Genomic DNA, 24562 nt, shown 5'->3' with positions numbered 1-24562 from the left:
TTCCTCTGGTTGCGGCTAGCAGAGGCTGCTCTCTAGCTGAAGTGTGCCGGCTTCTCTCTGCAGAGGCCTCTCTGGTTGCTGAGCACAGCCCTGCGCGCGCGGGCTTCAGTGGGTGTGGCTCCCGGACTCTAGGGCGTAGCCTCATTGGTTGAGGTGAATGGGCTCTGTTGCTCCGCTGCCTGTGAGATCTTCCCAGACCACGGATCAAACCGGCATCTCCCGCATTGGAAAGCAGATTCTTTACCACTAAGCCACCAGGGAAGCCTTTTTGTTTGCTTTTTAAGCTAAAAAACGCCTGTTCCAATTTGCTTTCTCTAAAGAGAACTATGCTGTGGAGAAATTTGAAAACCAGCATCTGGAAAGTTTTCCCCTAGTATATAATTCTGCTATCAAAAGTGGTGCCTCATCTGAAAGACCCATTTGTATACTTAAATTCGGGAGTGGAATCGGTAGATAGGATTGGAAATTAAGTATTGTGCTGTTAACAGGCATGGTCAAAGATGGTTTCTCCCATCCCAGCCTGTTTTTGCAAGGTCTCTTTCAGCTTAAAAAAAAAAAAAAACTTTATTGAGGTATAATTGACATACAATAAACCGAACATATTAGAAATGTACACTCTGATAAGTCTGATACATGTCAGGCTTACACAACCCTGAACCCATCACCACACTCAAGAACTCTTTCAGCTTTGATAGCCATGAGATATAATAATGAAACAAGCAGACTTTAGAACTAGACTTTCTAATTGCTCTGTTGCAAACTGTTAGGACATGATTTGAAAATAAGAAGGTGTGGCCCAGCATAACGCCCCACTTCTTAAGCACATAACTATGTCCTTCCAGGGAGAGAGGAGAGAGACTCCACGGAACAAACCGACAAGTGTACCTACAGGCGAGTTATCAAGGCCAAGATAGACAGTGGCGATCATGGGGACAGCTCATACCCTTGACGTGCTGTGATGAGCATGGCATTTGGCTGTGGTCTTCCTCCCCAGTAACACACAACCCTAGGGTCTTATCATGATAAAAAAAAAAAAGGTGTAACCAATCCTGGTAGAAGAGCATCCGATAGTATGCTGACCTGTACTCCTCAAAGCCATCAAAAAAGAGGAAAGTGTGAGGAAATTTCTACAGTCAAGAGGAGCTTAAAGAGACATGTTTTCCTGAAGGTTTTACTTTTGCTTTAGGTTAGAAGGATTCATTAACAAATCAAACCACTTGTGGCATATATAAACAATTATTTATGGAAGATTATTTGACCTAATTTCAATATAGTCATTAAAAGAAAAGAAACAATAGAGAAAAATAACAGCATACACATCACCAAATTGGGCTGACCAAAATCCAGAATTAAGCAGCAATGGGAAGTCCCTTGTTAACAGCAATCGGGAGTCCCATTTGGGAAAGCCCCCTGGGCAGTGCATTCACCCTTCGGCAAGACTTCAAATTGCAGTTTTGGGGGGCTCCTGTTTATAATCCCAGGCTGAAAACTGATACCAGCATCAGATGGTGTACAAGAAAATGCAGCTTTACAAAGCTGTTTCACAATTTTTGTGAGTCACAAGAATTCTTAGACTTGGGGGGGATTGGCGAGAACTCCAGGGGCTCAAGAATCCCAAGACCCACTCCCTTTCTTATCTAAAGGGCTGCCTGATTGCTGTGCTTGCAAGTGAGCAGATACAGAATCTGAGCAAAGTCAGAAGCAAAGTTGCTCTTCTGCCTCTGAAGCCTGAACAAGACTTCCTCCATTTTAATTTCCCTAACAAGACACATCTAAAAATGTGATATCTTGGGACAGAGAAAGGACATTGGGTAAAAACTAAAGAAATGTGAATCATCTATGGACTTTAGGTGGAAGAAGAATGAAAACAATCACTTTGCTTCCACTGAAACTAGTAACATTTCACTAGACCCAAAAGGCTTTATTCCTTTAATAAATAAAATTTTGCAGGCAAATTTCACCTTTTTTATGCTTTCCAAATTTCCATTTATAAGTGCATATATATACTTTTTAAATGACTATCTAAGACACAAATTTAAAAGGTTTTGGAGTGCTGGTAAGGAACAAGGAAACTTTGTGCACTGTTGGTGGGAATGTAAATAGTGGTGGTGCAACCACTATGGAATACTGTATGGACATTCCTCAAAAAAGTAAAAATAGAAATACCATTACAAAAAGGTTTTACTGATGGAGATTGCTGCTGTAAAGAAAGAGCCACTGCCTTCAGTTCAGTCAGACCTGGGTTAAGTCGGCCGAGAACTGGAGATTGATCAAGAAGCCATGCTCCATCCATTTCAAGGATGCTAGAAAAATGTTTTCTGTTTGGTCAAGTCCCATCCCCTCCTCTGGATACCTGGACCACGCCCCTCAGGAAGGCACAGCTCTGCTGGTTGTAAATGTCTGCTGGACCCAGTGCCCACAGAGGTCAGGAGAGACACCATTTCCCCTTGTTCACTGCAGCTAAGAGGGCATGGCGCCAGCTGGCCCTGTTTTACAAGGACCACTTCACCCTTTGTCCCAGAAGATTACTGCATACCCCACAGACTTTGGCTCTGTGCAGGAGCGTGTGAGCTGGTGGCCATGTGTCAGCTGTGAAACGAGGGTGGGACAGGGAAGCCACGGGGCCTTCTGGTTCCTTCTCTCAAGTGTCCACTTCTAATAGTCATGTAAGGCCGTATGTTCCTTTGGAGGGGACCCCGGGGCCTCCCCAAATTTGAGCAACTCATCACGTCCCAACCTATCAGAAATCAGCGTCCGCGGCAACTGAAACCAGAGTTACTGGGACACCTGGGCTGGCTCAGACCTGACTGCCAGGTTCCGCTCGTCACTGAGAGCAGACACGGGAGGTAGGAGGACCTCGCGCCAAAGTCCGCAGGAGCTTCGGGCGCCGGAGGCCACCAGGAGGGGGTGGGGCCCCGTTCCCCAGAGGCAAGGCTGAGTCACCTGCAGAAACCAGGAGAAGAGCGGAGTTTCTCCCAGGACGGCGTCAGGGAAGGTGCCGCCAGGGAGCGGAGTGGAGCTGGCTTAGATAAGACTGCCTTACATATGCTTCCTTTTTTTTTTTTTTTTAAATTTACTTATTTATTCCACTGCACCAGGTCTTAGTCACACCAGGTGGGATCTGGTTTCCTGACCAGGGATTGAACCCAGGCCCCAGCATTGGGGGCACTGGACCACACGTCCACATTTCCTTTCAAAATTAAAAAACTTAAATCTCCACAGAGCTTCTACACATCTACAGTTTTCCATCATTCCAGGGTGAGGACGCGGGAGCCTCGTTGCCAGGACATTCAGATCCACCCTCGGCTCCCTCTGCACCGACGCCCTCGGGGGGTCGGAACCCACTGCTGTTTCACCAGCGCCCCCCGCCGCGTGTCTCTGAGTCACACTGTCAACAGGGGCGTGGGTGATGGACCCTGGGGCTAAGAGCTGGTGAGCTGGACGAGCCCTGGCTGACAAGCGCTGCGTGTGGGGTGACTCCGGCCCGTTTCCCAGGACCGACATCCCCTGGGCAGGGGGTGTCATTCCTCACCTCTGTGTGTAAGACAATAGCCCCCTGTGAAGTCTAGACAATAAAATGAGGCAACGCATTCAAAGCAGCCGGCAGATGGCAGGCGCTGACCCAAGCGAAGCTGGTCTGTTAGATTTGGGAGGGAATCTTAATGAATGCAGACCCACACATCCCCACTGGTATTGCAGAGGGCCAACTGAAGACACGTTCAGAACTCGGAGACACCGGCTTCAAAGAAATGAAGTTTCTATTTTCCCAACTTCCTGGCAGTGAGTTGTGAGGTCAGTGCAGGAGGGAGGGGCAGATGGGGAGCTGCTGATGGCAACAAAGAACCAGCCGGTTCAACTGGTTTGTCCCAGGGCATTTCCTGGCCAGAGGCTCATAAAACGCACGCCCCCAATTCCAGTATCTAAAGAACATGCATACACCATGTCTGTGTACACATGGACACACAGTGGGATCTCGACAGCACCATATATGTAAGCCCACACTCCACTAGGGTGAGGACTGCTGAGATCAGCCCCTGAAGTTACTCATGAGTAGAAAGACTTCCATCAGAGTGAAAATCACCCTGGGGCACAACGCACTGAAAGCAGGTGTTGAGTAAACAAATCTCCTTCAATGAGAAAGCAGTGCCTACTAGTGGCAGGTTATTTAAGAAACTCAGAAATGAAGGCTGCAAACCTTTCTTAAAAATTCAGCCCCAAGCTCTACTCACTGTCGCCAGGATCGAGAAAAGTCTCATGTTAATAATTTTATTTTGTTGCACCAAACCCTTCACTTTCTTCTTTCTTTCTTTTAGCTAATCATGTAGTTCTTATGTTTGATCAAATGAATGGTCACCACTCATTTATAGGAATTCAGATGGTAAAGAATCCACCTGCAATACGGGAGACCTGGGTTCCATGCCAGGGTCAGGAAGATCCCCTGAAGAAAGGAACGGCAACCCACTCCAGTATTCTTGCCTGGAGAATTCCATGGACAGAGAAGTCTGGTGGGCTACAGTCCATGGGGCCACAAAGAGTTGGACATGACTGAGTGACTAACACTTTCACTTTCAAAAGCAGTCAAAAGGAAATAGGCATATGGAGAACAGTATGAGATCCCTTAAAACACTGGGAATAAATCTACCATATGACCCAGAAACCCCACTACTGGGTACACACCCTGAGAACACCACAATTTTAAAAGACACATATCCCCACACTCATTGCAGCACTATTTACAATGGCCAGAGGGAAGCAAGCTAGATGTTCACCGACGAATTGATAAAGAAATTGGGGTACATATACACAACGGAGTATTACTCAGACATAAAAAACAGAACAAATTTGAGTCTTGGTTCTAGTGAGGTGGATGAACCTAGAGCCTGTTACAGAGCGAAGTTAAGTCAGATAAATACAGTATATTAACGCATATGTGTGGAATCTAGATAAGTGGTACTGATGAACCTTTTGCAGGCAAGGAATGGAGACACAGATGCAGAGGATGGACTTGCGGACACGGTGCAGGAGTGAGTCAGTGGACAAATGAAGAAAGTGCCATCAACATACACTATCACGTGTCAAACAGACAGCTGGGGGGAAGTTGCTATGTAACACTGGAGCCCAGCCTGCCGCTCTGTGATGATCTAGAGGAGTGGGATGGGGGGAAGGCAGGAAGACTCAAGAGGGAGTGAGTACGTGTGTAATTAACGGCTGATTCACATCGTAGTATGGCCGAAACTGAAACAACATTGTAAATATTAAAAAACAAACAAAAATAATAATAAAAAAGGAAACAGGCAAGTTAGAGAAGGAAGAATACTTTAAAAATCCTACTGCACAAACTCAGATGGATTTGTCCTCATAAAAAGATATGTTATGAGAGCTATCAAGATAAAGCCAGCAGGGAATTCACAGGCGGTCTGGTGGTTGAGACACTGCAAGGGGCACAGGTTCCGACCCCTGACGGGGACTAAGATCCCACATGCCACCAGGGATCAAACACCCCTCATGTAGCACAGCAAGGAAGAAAGGGAGACAGAGCAATGAAGCAAGCAGTTCTTAGGAATTTAAAAACATAATTACAAAACTCACTAGAAAGGTGAAGACACACAAAGGAATCACCCAGATTACAGACTATAAAGAAAAAGGAGCAATTAGAGGTTTAACCAGTTAACAGTTCTAGAAAACATAAAATACAGTGCAGGAAATCATTACAGAAATAATGAAAGACTACTTCTCTGAGATCAAAAATGTCATAAGCTTTGAGGTTGAAGGAACTTTTCCTCTTTTTAAAATGAAAAATGCAATTCAATCTCAGGAGTCCAGCCTGCTGGACCACTTCCTGCCTCCGCCGAGTGGTCAGTGACCCTCTAGAAAAGGAAGCCACCCACTCTCCGGGGTGGAGGGTTGAAGCCGTCACCACGAGTAATGCCAGGCCAATGACACACGGAGTCCTGGTGGAAGTTAAAGTATTTATTGATGTGTTTAAACTCTGTACATTCTCCACAGATCAGATTAAGGAGTTTTTAGGTGAAGCTTATCTGTGCATAGTGGGAAGACATGGATGGGTAAAGGGGAAGAAGAAAAAAAACATCACAGGGAAATAGAAAAAAAAAGATACACCACAGGTTACCAGAACCTTCTGAATTTAAAAAAAAAAAAGGAAAAGCAGCAGCTGTGAGCAGCAACATCAACTACACAAGCATTACAGAGACTCATGTGAATGAAACAAAACTTTCGGAGCTTCCATGGGGTCTACAGGTCATTTCGCGAACAGCTTGGAACATCCACCTGCCACAGAAAAGCACACCTCCCTGGTTCTCCCCGGGCTGCTGGCTGTCTCCTCCTGCCGTCTTCTCCCAGTGGATGGTGTGGACCAGTGCCTTGGCGGGGGAGGGGGGCCAGGAATTACCCAAAGAGGAAAACTGCACATCTAGACATCACTTGGGAAGGACGTGCGTGGTCAGAAGCTACGGTGAGTCAACAGCAGACAGAGGAAGGTCGCCAGGTACCGACGACAGGCTAATTTCTGTGGAAGAACTGGATTGAGAAGGAGCGCAGCAGTGGGCCTGCTCTGCACACACAGGCTCGCTGAGAGATGCTGAAGCGCAAATGCTTGCTCCGAGCACCTCTCTGGTGACAGGACTTGTGTGAAGACACCCTGGTACCCAGCAGCGGGAGCACCAGATCTCCGAGAAAGGGTCCTTCAAAGGCATTTTCAGAGGGGATGCTGATGTACTTTAAGGACCAATAATTACAGCTCTTGATTCGGCTTTCTCAGCAACTTTCTGAAAGCCCATTTAAAGGTAATACTGCCTCCTCTTCTTCCTTTTTTTTTTTTTTTTTAAATAAAAACCAGGACAGTGAGCCTTAAAGAGTTGGTTTACACAGTGCAGCTGGAACAAATAGCCCGCATGTAGCATGGTCAGTCTATCGTTGACAATCAATATTTTCCATTTCAATAGAGAGCATGTGTGAGACGATACAACAGAAGTGAGATTCCTGATTAATTTAAAAAAAGAAAACTACATCAGTCAAATATCTGCAATAGATCATTTGTTCATTTAAGGTTTATATATCATATATTGTTATATTAACATTTTTTTGCCCATTTAAAAGAATGGAAATTGCGACTCTACAGTAGTACTTTATAGTCTTAATGCTCCAGGAGATCTGAGTGTCGAGGAACTCCTCTGGAAGTCACTGTCGGTCCATCGTCCATCCAGACCTCTGGACGTCTGCTGCCCGCCCAACCTCCCTCCACTGGCGCTGCGCTTTCCCCGCTTAAATCTGCATCTGCTCCAGGTATTTGTAGGTTGGGTTTTCGTAGCCATGGTTCTGCATCTTGCTCAGGTGACGCTCTTCTGGGGTGAGCATCGGGTCGACCTGGAGGAACAAAGACAGCGGTCACTGTGTGAACGTAGCAGAACATGCCAGAAGATATGAACTGTGCAATCCCCGGGGACCACGGGGGTGGACCAGCCAAGAGCAGGCGGTGAGGACCCAGGGGGAGAAGAAAGAAAAGAAGAGGGTCAGGGGGCCTCCCTGGTGGTCCAGTGGTTAAGAATCCGCCTTGCAACACAGTGATACAGGTTTGATCCCTGGTTGGGGAATTAAGATCCCACATGCTGTGGAGCAATGACACCCACATGATGTAACTACTGAGCCCTCGCGCCCCAGTGAGAGCCCTTGTGTTGCAACGACAGATCCCGCGCGCCCCAGTGAAGACCCCAGGTGTTGCAACTAAGATCCGACGAAGCTAAAGAAATAAAAAAAGAAAACCGGGGAAGGTATCGGCACAGGAGCTGGGACGGAGAGTTCCGCTTCCAGTGGCAGGGTCTGGGGAAGGGGCGGGGTGGCAGGCGCCACGTCAGGCTGCGAAGGTGACGAGAAGCCCCTGAAGCCGCCCAAGAAGCAAGCCAAGGAGATGGACGAGAAGGGTAAGGCATTCAAGCATAAACAGAAGGAGGAGCAGAAGACATTCGAAGGGCTAAAAGGAAAGGGCATGGGGAAAGGACCCCTGACCACAGGTGGAATTAAGGAATCTGGCAAACAGTAAGCTGTTCCTTGTGTCCAAGGTGGTGATGACCTTTAGTTCCATTCCTGTGCAGATATCCACATTCCCTGCCGTAGCAGCTGCTACACCTCTAGGTAGGATGAAGTACTGTCCTGGAACTTTTTGTACATTTAAAAAGTTCTTTTTTCTATTTATTTATTTGTTTTTTTATATTTTACTTTACAATACTATATTGGTTCTGCCATACATCATCATGAATCCACCATGGGTGTACATGAGTTCCCAATCCTGAAACCCCCTCCCTCTTCCCTCCCCAAAAACTTTTTATTAAAAATAATAATAATAAAAGAAAAGAGGGTCAGAGAAGCCAGCCTCCTGAAACCTAGAGTCCATGTTGGAGGGAACGGTGAGCTGAACCTATAGCAAGTCTCTGCTCTGCCGTGTCTAAGAGGGGTGGCCTGGGCCAGGGCGAGCCAGGCCAGCAGCAAGACTGGATGGCCTCAGGTCTCCTTCAGCTCCGGAATCCTACCACCTGATCAGTGTCCAGGAGGAGGTGAAACCAGATAACTAAGTGCATTTGGACTAACTTTCCCAAGCACATTCTATTCCTTACCCATTTACACCATGGGCATACCCACCGCCCACTAAACACTAGTGCTAAGTAAACATTTCTGAATACAAATGAGCAAAAGATAAGTCAGAAAACAATCTGGTCTGGCTCTTTCTGAATTTTCTGCTGCTTTTTTTCCCCTATTGAAAAATAAGAGTGTTATTCCTCTTTCATATTTTTAAGACTCAGTTCACTCACATAGCCATTGTTACCTGATCTGTTGTATACCTACCTGGTTTGCTCCTTAGAAAACAAGTCAAAAGAACCAAACTATTAATAGATATTAAAAAGTTAAAAAAAAGAAACCAGTATTAGCAGTCTTTCATTCTCAAACATCTAATACACCTGAAAAAAAAAAGGGAAACACTAAGGAAACAATTTGAGAAAACCATTTTCTCAGCATAAAATGCTCTTACGAATTCCTCACATTCACAGTCAAAGCCCAAATTAATGTTAAATGTTGGTGGCAGCCCTTGTGACTGGATCAGCTTAATTCAGCGGGGGCTAACTTCCAAGACGGGCGCCAATAACACTGCGATTAAGCTGATGCTCGGGTCCTGTCCAGCTCATTGACGGCTCACCTCCACGATGCCATGGCTGATGCTACCGTACTGCCTCCTCCTCAGCATCACTAGGCTGATGACGATGATGGTGGCGATGGCCACCGCGACGACCAGCAGGCCGATGAGGGCGCTGCTGCTCAGGCTGAAGTCTTCCCGCAGTGGCCCTACAGACTCCTGAAGCAACAGAACAGACAGGCCACAGGGGGTGAGAGACGACAAGCCCGCGGGGGCGCCAGGACCCTGCTGCCCAAGTGGTTATCCAGGTGGGGAGGGCCCCCATCCTTTCTCTCCAGGGACAAACCCCAGGTCTCCCGTTTTGCAGGCTGATTCTCTACCAGCTGAGCAACAAGAGAAGCTCAAGAATATTGGAGTGGGTAGCCTATCCCTTCTCCAGCAGATCTTCCTGACCCAGGAACTGAACCGGGGTCTCCGGCATTGCAGGTGGATTCTTTACCAACTGAGCTATCAGGGAAGCCCTTCCTTTCCCTTCATGGGGATGCTAATCTTTCTTATCTGAAAGTACAGGAAAATAGGGGACGAGGGACCTTGATAACTAGATAGCAGGTGCTGCTCCGTTTTCCCCCTGAACTGAGAGGGTGGGAGAGAAAATGGCCAAGGCTGACCTGAGACCTGCCATCAGGCTCTAGAGCAAAACACATACCGGTTCTTCCTCGAGGCCTCCAACTCTCTCAGAGTTGAAAATCATTTCCTTCACGTCCAGGGTCTCATCAATGACCTGGAACAGTGGGAAAATGTCACCAAATGAGTGGGAGGCAAAGTTTAGCACATAGATAACTACTTTGCTGCTCCACATACCATTTGGTGGAGGGAAACAGACACTGGATGGATACCCAGTAACCCATCAGTTCTGCCACGTTCACCTAGGTCCACTCACCAAACTCCTTAACAAAGGGGCAGGTGTGCATGCAAAACTCCTGTACAGCAGTTGGCCTTTTAAGGGCTGTCACCTGCCTTTTCCTTTAAGTGACCATCGTGGAGATATTTCAGGACAGGTTATCCAGTAGCCATGTTTAAATATCAAACTCAGTTAAGGATAATCTAGAAACATTAAGTGATAAACATGCTAGAAAAATAATTAGCAGGAGGTATAAACCTCAGGCAGCTTAAGAACCAAATGTGACTCTATTCCACTTCAAGTTATTAAATCTACTCATTAGAAACAGCTCTCACATTTGTTCATACCCTTAGTTGCGTCCCTGGTGGCTCAGAGGTTAAAGCGTCTGCCTGCAATGCAGGAGACCTGGGTTCGATCCCTGGGTCGGGAAGATCCCCTGGGAAAGGAAATGGCAACCCACTCCAGTATCCTTGCTTGGAGAATCCCATGGACAGAGGAGCCTGGTGGGCTACAGTCCACGGGGTCGCAAAGAGTCGGACACGACTGAGTGACTTCACTTACTCACTTAGTTGCAAATATTATTTTCCACTGTATAGCAAGAGATGAGCTACTGCTGAAAGAATTGCTCCGTCTCATACTCAGATGCCGAAGAACAGAGCCCAACTGCAGGGGCAGTGGGAGCCCGCCCTGTGCTCCCCCGTGGGCACGGACACGTCGGGGTCCCGTGAGGGAGCGTCCGATCATTCTCAAAGTTAAATCGGAGACGGAGGAGGGAGAAGCGGCTCACCACGTTTTCATCCACTTTCTTCTTGCTGTTGATCACTTTCTCTTCGGCCCCGATCAGTCCTCCGTCCTGCTCTCCCAATGCAGATCCTGCGTGCAGAGAGCGCAGCTGTCTCCCAAGGTGGGCTGAGCTCATGCCCACCTCAAAGAAGTGGCAGACTCCCTCCTGAGGGTCAGGAGCCCCCAGGGCATGCCCCCACCCCCGGCTCTCGATGTGCTACTTCCTCCCATCCTGGAGGATGCGCCATACTCCACAGAGATGAGGGACGCAGGACCGATGGGTGTCATGGGACAGGAAGAGGATGCGGTGCTCACTGTGTAAGCCTTCAGGAGAGAATGCGGCTTGAAATACAAATACAAACTGGGTCTAAAGGCCTTCCAGCACCGAAAAACCATCGACCCCTCTGTGATATCACCAAGCACCTACTACCCCCACCTGCTCCTTTGCCATCGGGGCTCCGAATGGAAGAACTGTCGCCCCTGCATGCCCACCTCGAGCACCATCTTTCTGCTGAAATGCCCTCCCTTCTCTTGTACCTGCCCAGCTGTCCTTCAAGCTGCACATCTTTTGGGGAGACATTCCCAGGTCATGGTACTTAAAAGTCACTGTGTGTGATGACTGGCCTTGTTCTGTCTCTCACTACGCTGTAACCCTCCCAGGCCTGGATCAGATCATCACACCCTGAACAGGAAGGAGGCATTCCCTACACAGGGAGAATTCTAACACCAGGCTGGACAGCACCTCTCCAGAAACAGAGCAAGAATGTCAACTGTCCTCTTGTCAAGGTCAGACGTCACCTGCGCATGGCACTCCGAACGACAGCGAGAGGAAGAGTGAGATGCAATCTTCTAGTTTTCGCTCTGAAGCATGTGACTTCCAGCTTTCTTTTGAGGGTCTTGTTAATAATAACAAACACAGTGCTATAGAGATGCCTGTGACCTGAACCTTTTACAAATAGGTCAACCTGGCAACACAACTGGCATCCTAAGGCCACCATGGCAGGTGAATCAGATGCCAATATGGGTATCTGCAAAGCTCTGCTGTCCATGGGCTGCTAGAGGCCCAGCCACGGCAAAGCTCTCCAGCTCACAGCCAGACTTGGGCTGGACCCAGAGCCTCCAGTCACTACACTGAAGTTTTTGAACCCCCGGCCAGCTGACACTTCACTCATTAGAATGCAGCCAGAAACCAGGCAGCTTTTCCCCTCAAAGCTTTCATTTTAAAAGAGTCTCACAACGTGATTCGAGGGTGTGTTAAAGCAGGGCTGGTTTCTGTAGCCTCAGACGTCAATGGAATAGTAAGGCTGTATTTCAGCGTACAGATGCTCACGACCAAGCCCAATCAATTCAAACTGTTCCTCCCATCCCTCTCTCTCTCGTCAGAATTTCAAAGGTCCTAAGGGCAGGATCCTATTTGAAAAATGTGGCACTGAATCAATGGACTTAAAGCCCTACTGCCAGTGCGCAGACTGTCCTAACACTTTTTTTGGTGGTACAACCCATGTGTTTCTTAAATGCTGACCAAAACCACTTTGGTTAGATAGAATGAATAATCAGGAGACGTTAAGAGACCAAAAGTTAACGTTTAAACTATTCCAGTGAATAACAGCTGAAGCATAAAGGTAAAAGCCAGTTAGACTTTTAGAAAATTCGTCTTCATCTAAACACACACTGCTCAGAATAATGTCCTCCAGTGACGGAGAGGAACATCCAAGGGAATAAAACCAAGCTCACACACCCTTGTATTCTGAAAAACAACACATACACCACACCTCCAATCCTTCAACCAGGGCACAGCACACAGCAGTCAGTTTGTGTGTCCTTGTTCACAGAGACTCTGGAGGCTGGGCCACCCACCCACCCAGAAATGCCACAGCCACACTGCATTCCAGGAAATAGAAGCACCGTGGGCTCAGAAGACTGAGGAAGCTAGGTTTAAATTCTGGCGGCTCTACTTCTTAAGCTCATGACTTAACTCATGGAAGTTGAGGCTTCTTCAACTGCCTTATCTAGAAAAGAAAGTTAAGACCGCTACCTCCAGTGTGTGCAGTGGGTTACACAGGATCAAGGTTGCAAGCATGCAGCCTGTGCCCACACGAGTTAACTTTGAAAACTGGACACTTATTACATCAGGAGTTCACTTGTCTCCACCTGTTTCATCCATCAGCTTCTACTATGTCCTAAGGGACGCTACATCTCAGGGGACATGAGACAGCTGCAAACAGACACACCTGGGCATGGACAAAAAGCAAGGGACAGCTAAGAAGAAAGGGAACAGATGTAAGCGGGAGCGGCAGAGAAAGAGAGGTAAAATAAAATGACTCTCCACCTGGCCACAAGTGTGTTTTTACTTATGCCAGCAACTGGCAACCAACCCGTTTAAACTGGATATACTTTCAAAGTCCACCCAGATTAAAAGGGTTTATGAAGAATCTGCTTTGGTTGCTCAGGATTCAGGTGCCGGAGGTCTGGCTGCACTGGCTCCCCTCACAGCCACATCTGAAGGGATGAGGTGGAAGAAGTTAATGATGGGATGAAGCAGAGCATGAAACTTCTGGGCAAATGAAGGGAATGAAGGCCTTAGAGGAACATCTATGACAAACCAACCTTTCTTCATTGGGTGGTACAACTCCGGCTGAGAGTCTAGCAGAAAGGAAAGCAACAAAAACAAAACAGCACAAGAGGAGATTAAGGAAAAAAAATGCCTTCTTTCAAAATTCCTACCTTAGACCTTCTCTGTAACACAAATGAAAATCATGCTTCCTTACAAAAGGGGCCTGTACTTCCCCATAAGCAAACAGCATCGTGAGAGCTACAGCAAGACTGGAGGGGAGGGGAAAAAGGCAGGCGGTCTTGGGTCTCTCGGGAGGGCTTCTGTGAGATTTCTAAATCATTTAGCTTAGCCCCAAGTTATCTTCCTGAGAAAGTAACAGAAACACAAGTTATTCCTCGTCGTGGTTTTCCGAGGAGACAAGGTCCTAGTTCACAAACATCTAAGGTGCCCCCGCCAGTAACAAGCTATGAAGCAGGGACCCTCACAGCCCTGCAAGGGTGCAAGGGTGCGGGTCTGTGAGGGAACAGCTGGGGAAGGAGGCGGCACCTCTTTGTCCAGCTCCTTCCTTGGATTCTCTTGTATTATCAGAGGCTGAGCGGTTCTGAGTCGGCACCTCTGAGACAGTTGGTTTAGAAGGAAGACACTTGTGTTGGGGTCTGGAGGCCGAACTGGATGCCCTCTTTCTTGGGCCTCTGTGGCGGCATCACGGGATCTGGGCCCAGGACTCAGGACTGCCTCAACTCAGGCTCCAGTCCTTCCTTCCCCTCTATGAGCTATGTGACCCCAGGCAGACACTGACCCTCTTTAAACCTTGGATACCCAAACAGGAACACTCCCAGTCCCTTCCTGAGAGCGTTATTTTGGGGAAGACAATATATAGGAAAGCATCCACATACAGAGGCTGGAGTGTGTGGAGGCCTGGACAGCGGTGGCCACAGTTTTTATCATCACTACCATCAGCCGAGACAGCAGTAAATAAATGGAAGCTGACTGCACACCCTGGCCTCAGGGCCTGGGACCAGCAGCCTGTTTATTTCTGGTACAGACTCATGGCTCTGAGAGCACAGTACACACCCGGGAAGCAGCAGGGAGCCTCCCATCGCCTACTTCCCAAGACTGTGAGGAAAAGGCAAGGACAGCCTAGGACACCAGAGTGCTATTTAAGCTGCAAAGGGGCCTCCACATCTAGGCCTCACACGCTGGACGCAGCTGGTAGCCACGGACAAGCAGAGGGCTTTAGGCTTTGGTTTATACAAGGGAGAAACACCACAAACTTCCGAGGTTCTGAAGGCGCCCCACTCGGAAGGTGCCTGGCGGACCCCATCCCCTGGCCTGCCCGAGCGGCACAGGAACACAGCCCCCCGACACCCCCACCCCTCCCTTCATCTGACTTCCATTTGCTAACCGTGTCCCTCCCTGCCCTTGGTTCCACTGCCGGGCTGGCCTGTTGCGCATACGCACCTTCGTTCTCAGGCACGGATGGGAAGGGATGGAGGGAGTGGAACGGCGGGATCTCGTCGCTCTCTTCCGAGCTCACCCGCACGTCCACAGGGGTTTCTGAGAAGGAGGAGCTGAACTGGTCCATGTCGGCTCGCTGTTCTTGAAGCAGTTCATCTGACAAAGACAGACGCCCAGGAGCCATGTTTTCAGAAGGATACCGTTTCCTGGCACAGGACAGCCTGAACGGGACTCATCTGGTCGGATGGGAGCTCTGCTTAACGGAGTCTCAGCAGTTCACAATTCAGGCCACGACCTGTTCCTCTCACCTGAGGGTGCACCTCTGTAGACTGCAGAACCCCAACACTGGGACCCCAGGGCTCGTTCCTAAGCACCCCTCTCTCCTCTAGCAATTCACTCTGGTTTCCTCCAATGACACAACGTAAATACCATCCATGGATCATGACCCCCATATCTGTGTCTTGCACCTATAGCCCGGAGATCTGGCTCATCTACCTGAGAGCCGACCACTTACTGTCCAAGGGCAGTTTCCATCTGAACAAGTGAAGACTACGCTGTACCTCGGCACTATTTGGCCCCACCACCCACTTAGCTGCTCACAATGAGAACCAGGGCATATCCAGTGCTTTTCTTCCCCTCACCCCCTGCCCCACCCACCCCATCAGCACATCCTGTTCACCCTTCCTCTGAAAGGCACCCTTCAAGTCCACCCACCCCTCCAGCTCCTCCCATTCCTATCTCAGGGCACTCAGCCAGCCCCTCTCCCTTGGATTTTTACAACTACTTTCTGGTGACTTCCAATTTTCATCAATCCTCAACACAGCAACCTGGTAATTTTTTAAAAATTCACATTGTTTTAAAAAAGCATAATCCAGATATAGTCACTTGCTAGTTTAAAACCCTTGAGCGACTTTCTGTTATCCCAGAATAAAATCCAAACTCCTTGATTTTGCTAAACTCTCTCAACTTCAGGTTCTGTAGTTGTCACTTCCTGTGCTTGCTGTGTTCCTGCTGGGGGTCTCTGCAGGGAGGGCTCCTCCTCATCACTCAACTGCGCCCCCTCACTCCATCCACCCCTGCCCTAAGGCAGCCTGACCACCAGGCACCTTCCCCAGCCCACTCTTCCACCTCCAGCACAGGACACACCCCCCACAGACACATCTTCCTGTCCTCTCCTCCTACAATGTGAGCTTCCGGAGGTCTGTCTCTGTCACACACGGTAGACACGACAAACGTTCGTTGAATAAATGAAGGAAAAGACCAGAAGAGGGAGAGGAAGTGAGAATGGTGTGAACAGGTGCCTTGAAATATACCAGCAATTACAGAGGCGAGGGTTAAGAGGGTGCATGTCCAGTCCCTTGCAATTTCACACCCTAGATTTCTCTTCCGGAAACAAGAGTCAAGGTCAGTGAAACTCAAGGCTCTGTGGCTGCCAGCCCAGGACTTGACCACGTGAGCCTGTGCACACTAACGCCCAGCCTCCTTTCTCTAATCCGGCACGGTCTGACCTTGATGCCCACAGCTGGCACCCACCGATTTCCTCTTGGATCTCTTGGGCCACGTACGGGACTTTGTAGAGCAGGGAGAGGCTCTGGTTCCGCCGTTCTTCAATCACATGGAGATGTGTCATCACCTGCGAGAGAGTACGAGGTGGGGGAGAGGCTTTGTCACCAGAACAGCTGGGCCTGTCGGACACCCACACACTCTACAAAGGCCTGTGTTCTCCAGCAAAGCAGCTGGTCAGAGGGGCAGTAGGACTTGCCCCCGCCCCATAGTCATCGATCACTGTGGTGTAAGAATGTGTGGTATTGACCCTCAGTGACTTAAGGATTCACCCACACAGAGTGCTCCAAGTTAAGGGAAACTTAAAAAAAAAAAAAAAAAAGAACCCTAATTTGCACAATGTCAGACACTCAGGAAGGTTTTTCTGAGTGAAAGAGGAAACCAGTTGGTCAGTTTTTACCACTGGCCAGACTAAATGAAGTAACAAAAGAATGAAATCACTGCTTAAAAAGTAGATTTGCGGGGTGGGACCGTTCATGGATTGTGCTTAGTGAAGCAGCTGCTTGAAATGATTATCACTGTAAGCAAGAGAACAGGTGATTCCTGTTTAACTAAACGGGGTTTCCCTGGTAGCTCAGGTGGTAAAGAATCCGCCTACCATGCAGGAGACAGGCTCGATCCCTGGGTCAGGAAAATCCCCCTGGAGGAGGAAATGGCAACCCACTCCAATATTCTTGCCTGGGAAATCCCATGGATAGAGGAGCCTGGTAGGCTAGAGTCCATGGGGTCACAAAGAGTCAGACATGACTGAGTGACTAAAACTTCACTTTAACTAAACAAGCTATGCCTCCAAACCTTCACACTGAGGTATAAACAAACCTGATTTAATGGGTGATAAGAAAGACATATCTACCATGTCTTCCATGCTCATTTCTTTTCTGAATGTAAAAGTTCCAAAGTAGTTCATCCAAAAAAAAGAGGGGGAAAAGGGCATTAAAGTGGTCCCTGAATTTCAGAGCTTTTTATGGTGGAATTGGAGAAGGAAATGGCAGCCCACTCCAGTACTCTTGCCTGGAAAATCTCACGGACAGAGGAGCCTAGTAGGCTACACTTCATGGGGTCGTAAAGAGTCGGACATGACTGAGCTACTTCACTATGGTGGAAATAAGATTTGGGCTACCTCCGCCCCTATGACACAGTGAGTGTGAGGCAGGTGCCCACAGACCATACAAGGTCCTTAAGAAGGCTAATCCCACCAGTTACACCTGCAGCCACCAAGCTGCTCCTTAAGAGGGCGCTCTGAGCCAATGGATTAATTATGTGGGCTTGAAGCCATTAACGTGAAGGGTCAAATGCAAAGTGAAGTTAAATGGAAAGAGGCTTTTATTATAGATTGATGTCTCTCTGACCTTTAAAAGCAAGGATGAAAGCAATTTAATTTTTCACTTGCCATTCTTTCAATCAAGTGAATTGATGGGAAAGCACCAGAGTTGAGTTGAGTGCCTTACAGAAAAAATGCAAATGGAAGGGGAACCATCAGCTGCCTGGTCTGGTCTCAGCAGTGGTGACACTGTCGCAGTCAGAGGATGGTTTCCACGAGGACAAGACCAACCACAGGCCGGGACACTGGGCGTCAGGGTTTTTGGAGGAGCCCCTGGAGCTGCAGAGTGAGGGGGCGGCAGCCCATCAGCTATGCCTCAAATCAACGTGCAGATGATCTAAGAGGCTCAGCGTGTTCGGGGTTTTCTAGAGTTTACATAACATGACAGGGAACAGGCAAAGGCTGGTGTAATCTGGGGGCTGAGCTGCCCTAGAATTAAGGGCTTTGAGCAGACGGTAAACAGCACGCAGCAGAGATGCTCTAAGAAGATGCTCCGCCTCCTGGGGCCCTCACTCGTGTGGCACCTGCCTCCTGGCTCGAAGGTTTACTGACCACACTGACTGAGGTCTCATCTGTCCTGCTACTCTAACCACACGAAACAGGCTGTTTCTCTGTAAAATACTTCACAATAGTCTAGCTTTCTTAAAAAAAAAAAAAATAAGAAAGAAAGAAAAACGTGATTACACTAAAAAAAAAAAAAAAATCGAGTAGACCTGAAAAATTCTAACCTCTTGTCAGGATGCAAGCTCCCCCGCCTGAGCTTTCTGGAAGCTGCCCAAGGTCTGCTGGCCTTTCCTCCTCCTCTCCTACCCCGTCCACCTTCAAACGCAGCCTCAGCTCCAGGCCCAGGAGAGGCCCCAGGTCCACAAGTCCCTCCCACTCTTTAGGAGCCCCATTTCTTTCACTGGCTGAACACTCAGCTGCCAGGGTGGGCTCGTATGTTAAAGGACAATTCTTCTCCATCTTTACAGCTCACATAACTAACGCCACACGACTGTGAGCTGCTCAAGGGCACACAAGGATTCAACTGTGCAGTCAGATACGGGAGCAGAACCAGGCAAGCAACAGGAGGCGGGAGGGGACAGGTCCCCAGCCTGTGCACGCCATGTCCCCACAGCCTGCAGAGCACTGCATTTAGAATACAGAAAGTAATAGAGGAAGACCACTTATATCATTTCAAGGCCCTCTAGGAAAACTAACAGGCGAACTGTTTTAAAGAAAGCTAGCGGTCTTGAAGGCAACTTCATTTCTATGAACACAAGAGAGTAAAACTCAAGTTCATATACAGACAAACCCAGAATGAGAAAGCAGGTCCAGAAACAATCTGCTTTCAACCTACAGACAAGTGCACAGACTGGCGGGACACAGCAGGGGACAAGACAAGGTACCTAACAGCATCTAAACAACAGCGAAACTGTGCAAGACAGTGCCGTTTTTAAGACGTGCTTGGTATAGAGTCGGCTAAAATATTCGTTCAGGTTTCTATACCATCTTATGGAAAAACCCAAATGAACTTTCTGGACAACTCAATATTTGCCTAGAAAGAGATTTTAAATGTTAATTCTGGTGGTACCCTTAACCAGTAGTAAACTGAAAGAAATTGACTTATCTTGTCAATACAATTATCCATTTCTAAACTTCCAGAAACAATTTAAATAGAACATACTTAATATTAAAAAGTATGGGATACATATGTTTGAATTTGTACCTTTGCAAAACCCAGCTTTTGTATTTACTGTCTCTGGAAATAAAAGGTCATTCTCCGAGGACTAACTACAAGCAGCACTGGCCAGAGCGGTCTCCCCACTGTCTGCTGTACCTGGGACCTCATCTGGGCCGCCTTCTCGGGGTCGACAGCCAGCACGTGCTGGTAGTGACGGAGGGTATGGAGGCGGTCTTTGTTCTCAGCGCGGACATAGCGCCGCAAGGCCTGCAGGATGCGATGGGGCTGCAAGACAGAACGGGAGTTTTCACGTCCAGAGACTACAGAACTAACAGGCAGGAAAATGAAGCTTTAAGAACTCACTGAGAATGTCAACCTCAGCAAGGCATAGGAATGAAACCTGTACTTTTAAAAGCTTTCAGTTACCGAGTAGTAAGAAGCTACCTTTCTAAGTAAGGTACCAAAAGCTAAGTTCCACAGTTACAGAGGCTCCTCTACAGACAGTATTTCCCAGAACCTCTAGCCCACTTCCTCTTCTAGCCCAATCTATGCTGTTTCCTGAGCTCAGCATCTGATGCTGTAAATACTCAGGACAGACCTCACTTGCTTAAGGAGGATACAGACAAACACCCTGTCCCCCCAGAGCAAGGCAAGTCAGAGCTGAGGGATCAAGTCTAACAGCACTGGCAGAAAAGAGCTGTGATATAAACTTGCTCATCGTATGATTTAAAATAGAATTGGTTCAAAAGTCTTCATCCATGGGAGGCATGTTTTTATCTTTGGAAGTAAGGCTACTATAAAAATGCAAAAATTGGGGAACTGCCGACTAGCACCCCGAGGTTCTGCTTTTCCAGGGGAAGCTGTGTCGGCACCGCCGGTGGCCCCGAGCTGGAAGTGGTCCCACACAGGCCACCCTGGGCTTCAGGGCTGGGCACACTCACCCGCGGAGGGTCGGACTGCAGGGCCGCCAGGTAGTTCTCCAGCGCCACCCGGCGGCGGTCGTTGAGCATGGCCTCCACACGCGCCAGATGAGTCTCCACCAGCTGCTGCTTCTCGCTGGCTGCCTCCTTCTCCAGCGCCTTCACCATGGCCTGGAAGTGCTGAAAGAAAGAAGGAACCACATGGGATCCATGCCCCTGCGGGCGTGCACCCCACTCTGCCTCTCTGTGCCCAGTGCCCCTGTAAGAGGCACAGACTCGGGGGAGCAGGGGTCAGGTCTGAGGGTTCTTAAGAGGTGACCTTGAACATCGCAGGGGTTGAGGGTCCCAATCCTCCTTGGTCAAAGATCCCATGTAACTAACTTACAGTCGGCCCTCTCTATGTGCAGTCCCGCATCCACGGATTCAGCCAATCATGGATGGAGCGTTACTGTGATGTCTACCACTGAAAACATCCCTGTGTTGGGGGGATCCTCTGTTCAAGGGCTGACTGTACTTCTCCATCTAACCAGAGCACATAAATCTGGGTGTCATGCAGCCTCCTCAGCACCTCTAGGGATAGAAATCCCAGCACGCAGAGCCCAGGCCTGGCCTCTCCATGTGCACTGTGAGAAATGGAAGGCTGTCTTTCCCACACTGTAACAAGGCACCCCCAAACCACAGATCAATGGGGGACAGGCTGCGACACACAGTCCAGCCCCAGGGTGGGTGATGCTGACCATTCATACCATGTGGTGAAGGGCAGGCTCCCTGCAGGTGCCAGGCCAGGTCTGCAGACAGAATTTAAGGCTGGAGAGCTGAGACCGCCCCCCACCAAGAGTACACTAGCTATGCATAAAGGGACACTCGTGGGTTTTCTAGGTTACTGGTGAAAAAGCAAAGGTGATTCAACATCACAAGCAGAGAGATTCTGGCCCAACATAAACACAAGCTGACTTAAACAGCAACCAGTGTCGAGTCCCAAATCGGTCCTGTCAATTCCTGTCGACGCCCTCCTCTAGTCAAGGGGAAGGCAGCTGCTGAGGTTCTAAGATTACATTCTTACATCCAAAGTTAGAGATGAACTGGTATCAGAGAGCTCTATTTTCTGCCTTAGACTTTAATTAAGTCTGCCAAAGGAAAAAAAAAAAAAAGCATTCACTACTGCAGAAAATAAGGCGCAGCCTACGGACGATGCCAGAGGACTTGCCAGGAGAGGAGAGTAAACACAGCTGAGCAGAGGTTACTTCTGCGCATGAAAGGTGTGTGTGCTCTGCCCTGGGTTTGGGTTTCCCTCCACGGCAGGTGAGCAACTTCAGAGAACACCACTAGGAGGGAAAACGAAGCAGCAAAGACCTCCTTGTGACCCGAGCTCTCAACTAAGAGGGGGTGTCAACGTCTGCCTTGTGGGGAGTCTGGCTCTGACCATATCCTGAAGGGTCTGCCTGGGGCCCCTCCCTGGAGGACACGTCTCACCTGAATGAGAGTCTGCCTCTCTGCTTTGGGGAGGTTCTTCGCTTGAAGTTCAGCCTCTTCCCATTCCTTCTTCACCTGGAACAAAGGTCAAAGCCACTATGACCAGATAATCTCTGGAACGATGGTCCCATTTTCTAAAAATACTGTGGGGCTCTGAACACGATGTGGGAACGCACACAAGGAGCGCGTGGCCCACGTGCCCACGAGCTCAAGATCTGTCCCAGGGCGGCTGCTTCAGGCTGGCGTCAGTGGCCCCCCACCAGGGGAGCCCCATCTCACGGCTGCCTCGTCCATAACCTTGGGTGCGTTATTTGCCAGACTCTGTGCCTCAGTCTCCTCACAAGAAAGGGGAGGAGGGCTAACGCCTGCTTCTCAGAACAGTCACAGGTTTCTCCCAGCACACAAGCGAGCACAGGAGACATGAGGCTGCTGCCCAGACCTGGCAAAGAGTCCCTTTTCAGTTTTCTTTCAACCTTCTGAGTAAGTCTAGGAGAAAGCTGCACTCGTGTGGCGCTCTTGTTGCTCTGACCCTTCCAACTCCTTTAAGGAAAAGAAACCCAGAGACTCAGACCTTCAGCAGGCAACAGTATCTAGCTGGAATGTTCTAACACTGCTTTCATTCAATGTATGTTAGTATCGTTACCCTCTTCTAATGGTAAAGGATACTAGCTTTCTACTTACAATATTGATATAGAGTTCCTTTCTTCAAAAATAAAAAAACTTTAAAAAACAAGCAGAACGTAATGTTGACAGGAAGTGCCCCCTGGCAGAGTGGAACAGTAAAGCCCTGGGAAGGGTGACTCCACCATCACGGGGCTGGGGGAGGGGCGGGCACCGGTCCCATCCAGCGGACAGCCTCGCTCACACTCACACGCCTCACCTGAGGAGGTGGTGTCCCTTTGCTTCAACTACGAAGCCCTGACACCACCAAGATAAGGGGCCAAGGTTTACCCTGTCCATCCGGTTGCGGTGGCGGATTTCCAGCTGCTCCTTGGCCTTCTGGAAGCGCGCGTGCTCATTGTCGTCTGCAGACGTCTCGAAATACACGTCGACGTCATTGGTTGGCAGAGGAGTTGGGGGAACTGAAACAGAATGACCGGACAGTTCTCTCCAGGGCCCGGCCTGATGCTGAAGCTGCACGGTGCTCGGGGACAAAGCCCAGCTGGGCCTGCTGGAGATACCAGGGTGTCCGGCACCACCTTGGGGGGTGCGCCCATCTGGCGGGACTCCGCCCTGTCTTCCTTACCCAAAATCCAGCTGCCAGGCCCATCTGCACCCCCTGTACCTTCAGAACCAGCGAGGTACCTACTTGGGACTTCACAGGTAGAGAAGGGAACACTTCTTACCCTCCCTCAGTTCCTGAAACCTTAAAACCTAAAACTAACTACCCGACCAACCCTTCTGGTCACTGAGTGCATCTGACCAGAGACAGGGCTGACGGCAGGCGTGCAAAGGCACCGCAGGGCTCAGGCTGCCTTTTCTCCAGCTATTTTCAGGTCACAACTCACGCTGCACCACTGATTCAACTGTGTGTTCTCTGCACACAGACTGGGCAGAGAAAGTCCAAACGGCCCAGCTGCCTCTGCTTAGGTTTTAGTCCCGCTGGAGGACCCTCAGCCCAGGCCCCCGGCAGGGACAACACGTCTCACAAGGACTTGCCGTGGAAGTGAAGCCACTCAGGGCTTATCCATCCATGACGCTCGAGGGCCTCACCCGGCCACCACCCAGAGAACAGCCCATTAGAACAAACACTCCGCATGCCTAGTCCAAGTTCCTGGTGGCCCCGGGCAAGCGAGTGTCTGCACGAAGGAGCTTATCCACATCTAGGAGGTTGAGGCAACAGGTTTACTTAGTTGTCTTAAATACCTGTGGAGACGCTGAACACCCCAACTCACTGGGGATTTCCCAGGGCAGGGAGGAATGTCAGGCAGCCTGCTCACACAACTTGTTCTGTCAGTCACACTTGAGAGCCACATGGACAGCAAAAGCCAAATTCAACGAATTTCGATTCGGAGACAAACTCACCCGATTTCCAGAAACACGTAACTTTAACACGATATGAGAGCAACTGGCAAACTGACGAGCGTGAGCACAAGCCAGTCTGCCACTCCACGTCCTTCTGTCTGGGCATCTCCCATTCACCCTCTTACTGAGTTTTAAACCTAAAAGTTACGGCTCAAAGTCTTGTCAAGAATATCTGGATCCTACATTAAGTTTAAATAAGGTCTCAACAGCCAATTTGCAGACTGTCACTGAGTCAGAATCTATATAGACTGCTTCAGAAACCACGTTCCCCACGACACTCAGGAGAGTTTCAAAGCGCTGAAGTCCATCCGTGCCAACAAGCACATTGCTCAGTGATGTAGGCCCGCAGCTTAAAGGCTTACGTGTTGGAGACAGCCTTCGGTTCATATCATTGGGCTGGATAAAGATAATATAAGCGCTGGCTACGTCCGCCCCGGAATGAAAGGGCACAGGAGCAGCACACCTGGAGGTCTGCTTCTGAAGACAATGGACTCGGACCCGGAACAAGATGCCCTCTGCGTGCAAGCAAACGGCCCAGGAAGCTGGCACACTCGCAGGCGCTGGTCCCTTTCAAGGGACAATGATGCTACCAGGTTCCAAAGCGCTCAAGTCAGGGGCCCCACAAGTGCACGGACACACTGCTTCTCCTTCCACAGTAACAGGAGACGCCGGTTCTGCAGACTTCAAAACCGTTCGTGCTCTGCCCACCTGCTGTCGCCTGGTGTCTCTTACTGCCCATCAACACTTGACCCTTTGGGT

The 24562-nt window shown here is 49.1% G+C and overlaps 2 protein-coding genes across 7 annotated transcripts in view; one reads left to right on the top strand and one right to left on the bottom strand.

Moving 5' to 3' along the window:
* Positions 1-5955: 5955 nt before the first annotated feature.
* The window catches only part of APLP2 (amyloid beta precursor like protein 2), a 63465-nt gene continuing 44858 nt past the window's right edge, over positions 5956-24562 (bottom strand). For 2 of the 6 annotated variants that reach the window (XM_040255868.1, XM_040255872.1), the window contains 11 exons: positions 22730-22860; positions 21779-21853; positions 20327-20485; positions 19542-19670; positions 16372-16471; positions 14842-14994; positions 13434-13469; positions 10831-10916; positions 9849-9923; positions 9206-9361; positions 5956-7383 (listed from right to left, as the gene is read on the bottom strand). In XM_040255868.1, coding sequence (XP_040111802.1) covers positions 7282-7383; positions 9206-9361; positions 9849-9923; positions 10831-10916; positions 13434-13469; positions 14842-14994; positions 16372-16471; positions 19542-19670; positions 20327-20485; positions 21779-21853; positions 22730-22860 — 1202 coding nt within the window. In that variant the 3' untranslated portion in view covers positions 5956-7281. The remainder of the gene's footprint in view (positions 7384-9205; positions 9362-9848; positions 9924-10830; positions 10917-13433; positions 13470-14841; positions 14995-16371; positions 16472-19541; positions 19671-20326; positions 20486-21778; positions 21854-22729; positions 22861-24562) is intronic. The other 4 variants (XM_040255873.1, XM_040255869.1, XM_040255870.1 and 1 more) reach the window with 3 other exon arrangements.
* Positions 7428-8925, top strand: LOC120874833 (translation machinery-associated protein 7-like). The gene is made up of 2 exons (XM_040256530.1): positions 7428-7492; positions 7828-8925. The coding sequence occupies exons 1-2, from the start codon at positions 7428-7430 to the stop codon at positions 8054-8056; spliced, it is 294 nt and encodes a 97-aa protein (XP_040112464.1). The 3' UTR covers positions 8057-8925.

Source organism: Oryx dammah, unplaced genomic scaffold, assembly GCF_014754425.2.
Source record: "Oryx dammah isolate SB20612 unplaced genomic scaffold, SCBI_Odam_1.1 HiC_scaffold_15, whole genome shotgun sequence".
NCBI classification, from domain to species: domain Eukaryota; kingdom Metazoa; phylum Chordata; class Mammalia; order Artiodactyla; family Bovidae; genus Oryx; species Oryx dammah.
This window is presented reverse-complemented; position numbering and strand designations above follow the sequence as displayed.

Excerpts from the sequence above, each read along its gene's own strand:
- LOC120874833 (XM_040256530.1), top strand. The coding sequence starts at position 7,428 with ATGCCAGAAGATATGAACTGTGCAATCCCCGGGGACCACGGGGGTGGA. Across the intron at positions 7,493-7,827 it reads GGACCAGCCAAGAGCAGGCG|TGGCAGGGTCTGGGGAAGGG; the intron begins GTGAGGACCCAG and ends TTCCGCTTCCAG.